This window comes from Setaria italica, chromosome III (genome assembly GCF_000263155.2).
Source record: "Setaria italica strain Yugu1 chromosome III, Setaria_italica_v2.0, whole genome shotgun sequence".
NCBI lineage: Eukaryota > Viridiplantae > Streptophyta > Magnoliopsida > Poales > Poaceae > Setaria > Setaria italica.
Genome location: NC_028452.1, coordinates 16430013 through 16440847, shown reverse-complemented (window position 1 = coordinate 16440847; position 10835 = coordinate 16430013). Strand labels below are relative to the sequence as shown.

Sequence of the window (10835 nt, the reverse complement as noted above, 5' to 3'; positions counted from 1 at the left end):
CTGACTATACAACTTATCTTCATGATAAAGTTGCAAGCCAACACTAATCTACCCATAAAAGATTAATCCTCAAATTAATTCTTTAACTAATCTAACCTTAAGTATTTTAATTTATTATAAAAGGGTTATTAAATAATTAGTAATCTCAAAACCTAATTCCTAATTATTATTATTTTTAATTAAGAAATCATTATTCAGAATTTTATACATTTTATAAAGATTAAGTATTTATTTAAATACCTTAAATATAAGGCACTAAATAAACACCTAATTTTTATTAGTTTTTCCTAGAGTTTAAGAATTTTAATGCATAAAGAAAAATAAAACAAACCTAACAAAATTGGTTTCACTAAGGTAGCATTTGGATGTAGATATTGAACCTCAGAATTTGGAATTGGCATTGATAGTTCCGAATATCGGTTGTTTGGATGCTCTGGAATTCTGAATTGGAAATGGAGCCTAATACCAGCCGGCATTCAGCCCACTCCCACCCCATCACCTGCAATACCAACCCAACACCCTCGGTAGTGGATGGAATTGCTCCCACTCCTACCTCCACGGGAAGTGATTACCTTTTTTTGTTACGGTAGATGCATTTTTTTTTTGCGGAATGGAATAGTGACGTAGCGTGTAGATCATTTTGGGTAGAACACCAAACTAAGCTGGGCCAGATCCCATGTAGCTGAAGCCCATAGGGACTCTACGTATCCTTTCCGTAAGCGGGCCGCAAGACAGCCCGGCCGGTGGACTCGTCGAACCAGCCTCCTTTCCACCGGTGGGGGCAGGTGCGCGCTGACGTGGCGCTCTGTTCCCGCAACAACAAAAACCTTGCGCACGGACCGCGTGCCTCCCATTCCCCTTCCTCCCTTTCTCTCTCTCTCTCCCCCCGCATCCATTCCCAATTCCCCACCCCTCCTCGCCGCCGCCGCCCCACCGCAGCCACCAACTCCACCGCATCCGGAGCCATAGTCACCGACCGCAACCCCCGCGGCGATCGGTGCCCTCTATGCGCCCAGCTCCCGCGGCGCCCCGCGGGCCTGCTAGCGCGTTCCCCGCGCCGGGGCGTGCCATGGTGGGGTGGAGATAGGAAGGCGCGGCCTTTGGGAATTGGGACTGCGCCGGCGGAGGGAGAGGCGCGGGAGCGCGTGGCTAAAGGTGGGCGCCTCGCCCGCCGGATGGCCGCCGATGACGCGGCGCGGAGCAGCAGACGGATGGATCTGAACCTCTACCTCGGCCTCCCCCGCGCGCCGCGCGCCCGCCGCCCCGATCTCGGCTCCGACCTCGCGCTCGGAACCCCCATGCTGTCGTCATCGTCTCCATCCTCCTCGGCCGCCTCCGCGGACGCGCCGCCGCCGGAGGGCGAGCCGCTCCACCCGCCCTACTCCCCGTCCCGCGCCGATTTGGTGCGCCCGCCGACCCCGGCGCACGAGCCCTACAACCCGTTCGCGCCCGAGGCGCTCCCGCCCTACATGCCTCCGCCGCCCCTGCCGGTTCCAGGGGCTTTACCTGTGCTCGCCGATGAGCTTGAGTTCGGTTTCTCCGACGCGCACCTGGGTCTGGTCGAGCGGTTAGCAGACCGGCCGTCGTCGTCGACCGCATCCTCTTCGTTCCGCCCAGATCGTGCCGAACGCTTCCGCCGCTTGATGTGCATGAGTGGGTCTCGCTACTTCCGGCCAAGACGGTTCCGGTCAGACCTTCCACCTCTCAGCTCAGAGGCCCCTAGCCTGGAGAATGATGCTCCACCACAACCACCTGAACCAGAAGAGCCTGTCCATGATACTGTGGAGGAGAACAAGGTGGTTGCCGATGGTGCTGTTGTGGGCGTCTCAGAGGATGAGGGAACCGAGCATGGTAAGAGTGCTGCAATGTTTGAGTGTAATATCTGCTTTGAAATGGCTGCTGAGCCGGTGGTTACCTCCTGCGGCCATCTTTTCTGCTGGCCATGTTTATATCAGTGGTTGCATGTCCACTCTAGCCATAAGGAGTGCCCTGTCTGCAAAGGAGAGGTGACTGAAGGGAACATTACTCCTATCTATGGGAGGGGGAATTCAGGTTCAGATGTGGAGAAGAAGGTTGCAGAGGATGGAAATGCATCTGGCCCCAAGATTCCACCAAGGCCACATGGCAATCGGCTAGAGAGCTTCCGGCAGCAGTTTCACCATTTGCGACCCATATCTAGAAGGCTTGGTGAGGCGCACGGTTTTTTGTCTACGTGGAGGCGCATTCTTGATCAGCATTTAATGAATAGCGTGAGCAGGTTTGAAGGGCCTCCTGAAGCAACTGCCCAGGAAATTCCTCCGAATGCAAGCCGTTTTAGCCGAATGACTACTAGGTTGAGAGCAAGGAGGTTGCAAAGAGAAGCAGAAAACCCTACATCCATTGCTTCATCTGCCCCAGGTAGTGGTGGGCAGCCTGGAAACAATATATCCGATCTTCCAAGGCGCACTTCAAGTCCATTTCCATCAGAAGGGATGGATTTATTGCGACACTTTGATTTTTCTGACCTTGAAGACTCGGAAAGGTTTGCGACTGCTTTCAGTGAACTTAGGCGAATTGTAAGGCCTAGCCATTACGGGGCATCAACATCATCAAACCCACCAAATCCTGAGCCGGTTGATGGAACTCATATTGTCACGGGACTGGCTGCAGATCAAGCTTCTAATTCAAGCACCATGGCTGTGATTCAGGAAGATGCAGCTTTCACTGAAAGCGCTGGAGAACCTAGTAATGCAGGGTCTTCACGATCCCTGAGGAGGAGGAGAGGAGGTGATGCCTTAGGTTCTTTGGATGTAGATGGTGGGGACCTACATCAGAACAAGAGAAGACGCCTAAACTAAAGCTGAAGACAGCCGAATTGAAGCCTGCAGGTTGGAGCAATGTTCTAATTTGCTTGCAGTGCTGTTCTCAGTTTAGCCTTTTTACCTCTTTGCTAGGTAATATCTGCTCAGTGTGGTATGAAGTTCTTCCTCTTTACTAGTTTACTAGGTAGAGTGGAGCTGGTTGCCTTAGTTCCTTCCGACCTGTTCGATTTGTGCGATCACCATGCATACTGAGGAAACCTGACGTTTGCCATCAGATGAATTTTCCTTGATAGTAAATTGTATGTGCAGATCTGTATTTTCCTTGATAGTAAATTGTATGTGCAAATCTGTACTCAATGAAATCACCAAATCAGTCTCTAGTTCAGAAATAACACATGGACCCCTGAATATTGTTTGCGGATAGCTTCTAATTCTATTGAGCATTGAACTCAAGCTAAAATATTGGTCCAACGAATCATACAGACTTTTGCCAGTTTGCTGTTTGCTGCTGCTCTGTGCCTACCCTTACCAGCCAATGAGGCACGCTGGTTGCAGAAAGATCTTCTCTCGTGTTTATCTTATCATAGGGATATGAAAGCTAAATTCTGTTTCTTATTAACTGGTTTACTTATTAGTCACTCTCTGTCGTCTTTTCGCCTAACTTATTTTGTTAGCTTATGAGTTCAGCAAATTTTGGCTACGCACACAGCACACTATAGTGGCTAAGGGGTGTTTCAGATCACGCCGCTTCTGTCTAGTCTTCCAGTGCTGTCATTACTGTGCTTACCTATTTCAGAGGGTTGTTGCTGAGCCTTACCCACTATTTAGTTGACTTATGACATGTTATACTGCTGGAGATAATATGTGTGTTGCTATAGTTATGCTCATGTATTCATGGCTGGCTGATGGCCTGGAGTTGCACATTCTGTTTTATTGAATAGTCTGAGAAAATATCTACAAGAAAAAGAAGTGTATAGCATGCATGGTGGCTCGTTTGATAGGGGAGTTCTGGTTCAAATTTGTTGGGTTTATCTTAGATTTGAAAAAGATTCCGAGAATGCCTAAGGTCAATCCCTCGGCTAAACACCCTTTGAATGTCCTTTATGTGCTCCCTTTTTCCTTGTAAACCTTTTGATATGTTTTCATGTTCTATGGTCCTATTCTGTTTTACCCGATGCTGCGACGCCATTGCAACTTTTGGTTTGCGTTTGTCAGAGCGTCTATTACTCTACTCCTTCCGTTCCATTCCAAATTGTAGGTCGTTCCATTCCAAATTGTAGGTCGTTTTAGTTTTTTAGTTCATAGATATTATTATGCATATAGACATATGCTATATTTAGGTGTATAGCAAATATTATGCATATAGAAATGCTAAAACGACCTATAATTTGGGATGGAGGGAGTATTATATAAATCAATTGTCCTTTTATCATGAGTATGTGCACGATGCTGTTCCTCGCTTCCCACAGCTGGCGTGACATGGTCTCACGTCACATGGCTCCCAGCCACCCACCCCAACATGTCCAGTGTTCGCCCAGGCAGATCGTCCTCGACCTGTCACCGGGCTCCTGCTGCGCTGCCGTGCCTTTGCCTCCGCCTTGGGTCCTCCTGCACGCGCCCGCTGTGGATCGTGCCCGTCTACACGGCCACCGGCGGCAGCGCCACCGAACTGGCCGGTGAGCCTGCGGGCTTGCTGGGCCCATCGGTGGCACTGGCTGACTGGCACGGCACGCGATTGCTCTGCCGAACAGCGTAGCGTCAGGGCGGGCTGGGAATCTAGGATCTCTGTGCGGCGGTCATCCCCTGCCCTGGTTCCTGCGGCGTGTCGTCGTTTTCGCCTCTTTTCCTGGGCGTCCGGGTGGTTTCTCGTTGTTGGCTGGCGGCAGGGAACTTTGATTGATCCGTTGAATTTACTGGGCGAGATGGGATGATCCGTGTGCCTGGGACATGGCATATGTTTGGATACCTTTGCTAAACTTTAACACATATCACATCGGATGTTTGATACTAATTAGGAGTAATAAACATAGTCTAATTACAAAACTAATTGCACACATGGAGTCTAATTCGCGAGACGAATCTATTAAGCCTAATTAGTCCATGATTTGACAATGTAGTGCTACAGTAATCATTTGCTAATAATGGATTAATTAGCCTTAATAGATTCGTCTCGGGAATTAGACTCCATCTGTACAATTAGTTTTGTAATTAGCTTATATTTAGTTCTTCTAATTAGCATTTGAACATTCGATGTGACACTGCTAAAATTTAGTACCTTGTATCCAAACACCCCTTAATTAGTTGTGATTGTGGCAGGCCATGCTTCTTGTGGGATGTGACGAGTGACGCAAAGCTGTGGTGTGCCAAATCTACCGCATGGACTCAAGTCTCAAACCAGCCAAACTTTGCGGAAAAAAAATTGGTGCCAAATAAACTAGTATCTATCTTTTTTTTTATAAAGAGTATCTATTTATTTCCTTTTGTCAAACCTGCAGCACTACGCGCACCAGCTCCTCGACCTCCGTTTCGCGTTTCCTCTACGTTACGCAAGCTGCTGGGCAGTGGCAGCCCGCCTCCAAGCCTCGACGAGAAAGCGCTCGCCACGCATATGACTAGCTCGGCACCTGGGCGTCCCGCTCGGCGAACAACCGCATCTCGAACTTCGCCGATGGCGCCTTCGTGGACTCGTCCTCCGTCGCCACCGGACGTCATGTTCTGAGTCACACCCGGACTGGAGAGGGCCAACACACTGCGTCGGGGCCGAGGAGCTGGTGCGCCTTGGGGGCCGCATTGGAGCTGGTGCGGAAGGAGTGCGCCGAAATCAAGCGCTCCACGTCTCCGCCAGAATTGGCATTCCGTTCAGAACACAGGCCACCCAGCGCCTGGGAAGGTGACATCGATCAATAGCGCGGCCAAAATGGGTGGTACGTAGTTCCGAAAGTGGGTGACTACCTGCAAAACTACAATTTCAGGAGTGGTAGTTCTGAAAGTGGGTTACCTGTACTGTAAGACTACAATTTTAACAGGAGCGAGGATTGCCCAATTAGAGCAGAACGAGCAACGTCTTTTACTTTTATATAGACAACACGACCAGAACCATACAACCATAGTCATGAGTAACATGTCCTTATTGCAATAAGCAGCAGAGCAATTAGCAACAGATGCAACTTCTGCTCATCGTTTCACTTCAGGATACAAGTGAGGTTTATATGTGCGAAGGACCCGGATCATTGAGGTTCTGGTGCATTTCAACCATAATCTGATGTGCCAATGCCTATGCCGGACAGACACGACTAACCACAAGCACAAGACCTCAAAGCGTTATTACAATGCGAAAGGATTCTGGTGCATTTCAACCATCTGATGTGCTAATGCCTATTGCTGGACATACACGACTAACCAGTAACCACAAGCACACAAGATCTCAAAAGTGTACTTACAATGCGAAAGGAGGGCATAATTGAACTGGTGTAAAACATTCTTGGCCCAAAATTTATTCTATCCACCATTGCAGTATTTGAGTTGTGAAGGACAAATCCTTCGTGTCAGAAGAGGGGAGTAACTCAAGACACCAAAAAGAAGGAGCAAGTCTAGGTTCATGCTCCTCACGCCCAAGAACGAGCGTCAAAAGAAAACCCAATGATATGCGACTACGATCGTTTTGCAATTGCTTCAGTAAGAAAAGAACAATGGAGAACGCAAGTCTACAGGGGTGAGGGAAGAAAAGCTACTTCAGCTGCAAAACATTTCATGGCAGGTTTCTACATGGGTGAGGAGAAGCTGAACTGGATTCCGGTCTTTCCACTGTCATGCTCAGCTTGCTTCAGAATGTAACAATAATTCACCTGGATAAAGATGGAAAAGATGATGTTAATCTCAAAGCAGTCAAGCAGATATCTATACTAATATGGAAACCATGAGTTGAAAAGGGGAAAGGGAACGTACCTCCACCCGGAAAAGTTTAGTAGGCAAAATAATGCCAGCACCAGCAGAGCTCCTGAATGTGCGCTTAAAATCAGATACTGAGAAATTCTTGTACTCGCCCTCCGACAATTTCGTAAGGTTCCCAGCAGCCAGAAATGCATGACCGTGGATTCCAGCATCTCTGAATAACTTCAGTGGCAGATCAAAAGAAAGGTCAGCAAAGGCAGACACAGCCAGATCACCTCCCAAGTAATCCCTTCCTGGAGCCGGAGCAGAGCCACTGTCTGATTCATTGGGTACAAGCCTCCGTGCTTCTGTTGGGCCAACTCCTCTTGTTTTAAAACCCAGCAGGGATGACAGCCCGCTCAAGCTGCAAACTGGAGAAGAATGACCTCCAAGGAAAAACCTATCAGGCACAGGTGAAGACGAATTCATGAACCCCCTTCCAAGTGGTAAAATGACACCCGCTCCGACGCCAACATTTAGAGCAGCATTATAAAATCCCAAAGGCACAGCGCCACGAACATCAAACTCCTGAACCAAAGCCAACAATAGCATTTATGTAAGAAAGTGATGGTGACAGCCGAGATGATTATAGGATAGTATACACTTGATGCAATTACTTCATACATAGACTGTGAAGGCCAAGCAAAAAATTTAAAGTTATGAAAAACAAGGATGAGGGTATAACCTGCCGAAAAAATCTCAAGCCCTTGTTATCCCATAGACCACCAACTTGAGAAGTTGACTGAAATGCATATCCTTTTGTTGGCCTGAGAAGTGAATCCCTCTCATCGATCTTGTATGTGTACTTCAATGCAGAAAGAAGGTTATGCCCTAACTGCCTCCTTATAGCCTTAGATGAGGCACGTGACGGATCAGTTAAGGTACGCCACGTAAGGTTGTAAGACAAGTCATGGTTCATTGTTGAAATCAAGCCAAATGAAAGGCCAAGTAGACGCTCCTTGTATGATGAAAACTTCAGCCAATCTTGTGATGACAAAGATGCCCGGGCCATCAACGGTGTTGGTATTGATTTAAACCTTGGTAGGTAGATTCCAACTCCAACCTCTGTTGTTTGGTCCCAACCATAGGAACCTGATGCATCCCAGATGTCACCATAGCCGAACGGATTCTTCAACTTAAGTGACCCTTCCAACGACCAAGATCTTGCCTACAAGAGTAGCAAGTCATTGGGTCATGCATCAGTTGTGCAAACATCTTAATTAGGTAGCAAGATTTATTGGAATTCACTACACAGTTATCAAATGCTGTAATGCATTTTCTATGGTTTTCTTGTTTTATTCAGCATTTCCTCCTCTTATGATGTTGACAATACAAGCTCAGTAAACATTTTCACCAGTAAATTTACAGAAAGTTATTGAAAAGTAAAAATATTCCATTATACTAAGTGTTTGTATTAGGTATGTGACAAGAGCTAACAACCTGGAAAAAGATTAAATTTACTTTCTTAAAAAAAGTTAACGAGATTCCAAAATACGAGGATAAGTGGCTTATCCCTGATAAAATAAATTCAATCTAATCACCTTTTATTTTCATTGAACCCAGTGGAACCTATGCTCAACCTCAGCCATTATATCTTTTCTATGGTTTCTGGGAAAAAGGTTTATAACCAAGTTTCAGTAGTGTTTGTATTGGGAGCACGGAGCATATGGCTCACAAGGAACAATAGGGTTCTCAATCAAGTACTACATTCCAATATGGAAGGCCAGAAAAGAATTTCATGATAGAATTTCCTTGGTTATCCAAAGAGCAAAGCCAACAGTTTCATTAGCAGCTCCTAGACAATTTTCTGTAAATACATTTCTTCTTACTCCTTGTTCCTTTTCCTTTTTGCACATATTTTCTAACATATAATCTATACATGCTGTAGGATCCTGTCCTAGTGTTTTCCAAAAAATAAAGAAGTGTATAGAGCAGATTAAGGATGTGCCAAAGGGCAAACGGACAAAACACAATTATATATTAAATAAACTGATATAAAACATCAACAATTCTATGCTTAATTTCGACAAGCGAATTCACCGCTTGAACTGACAGAAAAATTGCCATATGGCCTTATTTGGGCTAACATGTTGGGACTGGGATGGTTTTGACCTCCAACTCTAAAAACCAAGCATCAGTCCACAGCTTTAAGTTCTGAAAGAAAAGATAAACATGCTCTTTGTATTTCTATCAACTGACAACCATTTATAATAACTTAAGCTCAACTACTAACAGACAATTGCTGCTTGCTGTAGAACAATTTGGTGACTACAATGAGTATATCTGAGAACTACGGATTGTCAGATAAGTACCAATAACCCTACTTTTGAGCAGTACATTGTTTATGAAATTATATGTCCAACTACAGAACGAAAGTAAATTATCCAGTGAACTTGGTACTGAAGAAAATAATCTCCTCCGATGTTTCCATTATTCCCCATTCAGTGTCTGATATTCGCAAAAGGTATATCCAATGAACACAAGGGAAGAGCAAAAATGTTACCGGGACTTGGTATGCATACAATAAAAAAAGGTATGCTAAACACTAAAGCATGCCAGTGTATTTATCAGCAAAGAAAACGAAGTAATGGGCCTCCATTATCAAGAGATTGGCCAAACTATTGGCTGCACTTCTTACAAACTTCATGTACTTAGAGACTTATTTATATCGCTCTTCAGGTTCATCGTTACATAAAAACAGGATCTCAAAAACTTCCCCTAGAATTGACGACTATGAATCTAGATCCCCATCCGGACCTCACTGTATTGGTAACCATTACCTCATGCCTCAAGCCACACTCAATTTGATCACCCAATGCAATATCTATACAACCGAACCAAGAAGAGAGCTCACCTCGGGCTTCGAGTATACGCCGGCGGTACCGGTGAGGGGGTTGGCGGCCTCGACGACCTCGACGACAACGTTGGTGGTGCCGGGCAGCTCGGGTGGCCCCGCGTCGAGCGTGATCTTGACGGCGTCGAAGACGTCGAGCCTGTGCAGCCGGCCGGTGGCGACGCTGGCGGCCCGGAGCAGGTCCTGCACGGTGGGGGCGGCGCGGAGCAGGTCGGCGACCTCCGCCTCGATGAGCTCATCCCGCGTCTTGGTGTTGCCCTTGATGATCACGTCGTGGACGCGGATGCCCACGGGGTCGGACGACAGCCTCCGGAACACGGACTGCACCCGCTCCCGCTCCGCCGCCGCGGCCGCGGGCCCGTCCAGCTCCTCCTCCTCCTCCTCCTCGTACTCCTCTCCATCCTCTTCGTACTCTTCCTCCGCGAACTCGGCTCCGGCTTCGGCAGTGGGCTCGTGGGGCTTGGCGTCCTTAGGCTTAGGGTTTTGGTCGGCGGCGGGTTCGGCGGCGGCAGACATGGTTGGGGTTTGGGGGAAGCTGGGGGAGAGCGGCGCTTCTTCGTGTTTAGCAAGACGTGCGCCCCCCGTGGCGAATAAGCCGAATGAGCTGCCATTAAAGGATGGGCCTTGGGCTTTAGCGGGCTGGATTTGCACCGAACGCACCGGTGGCGCCTGACGGCCCACTTAAAATCAGGAAAAGAAGAACATTTCTGTGTCCCAATACAAATAGCAGAAATAAACACTCTTGGTTAAACCACACTTGCAGGATGTAACTATGTAAGTAGGAGCCAGTAGGTTGTTCTGAGATTTCACACGTACATGATGCATTAAAACACTAGTCAAGTCAGCACCGTAACACATAATGAGAAACGATAATTAACCTCAGTAGGATGTTGTCAAGTCAGTAGTAGCACAAACAGCAACAGCATTTAACACCTCGTCCCCGCGTAAACCATCACCTAAAATTTGCTGCCGCTGATTCAGTACCTGTACTGCCAATGTTACTGTCATGTCCTGTGCTGGATCTGATCTGTTCGTCTAAAAACACTTGGGATTATATGCGGTTCTGCATCCACAGCGTCGATCTTCAGCGACAGCGAGCACAAATTCTCTTTTAGAATTGGACAGCACATTCTCAGCTGTAGCTCAACTCTTGTGTAGTTAGAGCAATCGAAATAATACTTTATCCAGTCACATCTTACATTTTGACCACCATTGATCTATTCTAATATGCTAACAAATAGAATAAATTT

The 10835-nt window shown here is 47.0% G+C and overlaps 2 protein-coding genes across 2 annotated transcripts; one reads left to right on the top strand and one right to left on the bottom strand.

The window, feature by feature from the left end:
- The first annotated feature begins 865 nt into the window (after positions 1 to 865).
- On the top strand, positions 866 to 5961 carry LOC101757151. The gene is made up of 2 exons (XM_004961725.3): positions 866 to 2867; positions 5118 to 5961. Exon 1 carries the CDS (start codon positions 1176 to 1178, stop codon positions 2835 to 2837), a length of 1662 nt encoding a protein of 553 aa, XP_004961782.1. The 5' UTR covers positions 866 to 1175; the 3' UTR covers positions 2838 to 2867; positions 5118 to 5961.
- A 297-nt stretch (positions 5962 to 6258) lies between these two features.
- On the bottom strand, positions 6259 to 10165 carry LOC101756731 (sorting and assembly machinery component 50 homolog A). Its single transcript, XM_004961724.2, has 4 exons — positions 9586 to 10165; positions 7417 to 7899; positions 6747 to 7259; positions 6259 to 6646 (listed from the first exon to the last, which is right to left on the bottom strand). Exons 1-4 carry the CDS (start codon positions 10099 to 10101, stop codon positions 6563 to 6565), a joined length of 1596 nt encoding a protein of 531 aa, XP_004961781.1. The 5' UTR covers positions 10102 to 10165; the 3' UTR covers positions 6259 to 6562.
- Positions 10166 to 10835: the final 670 nt, after the last annotated feature.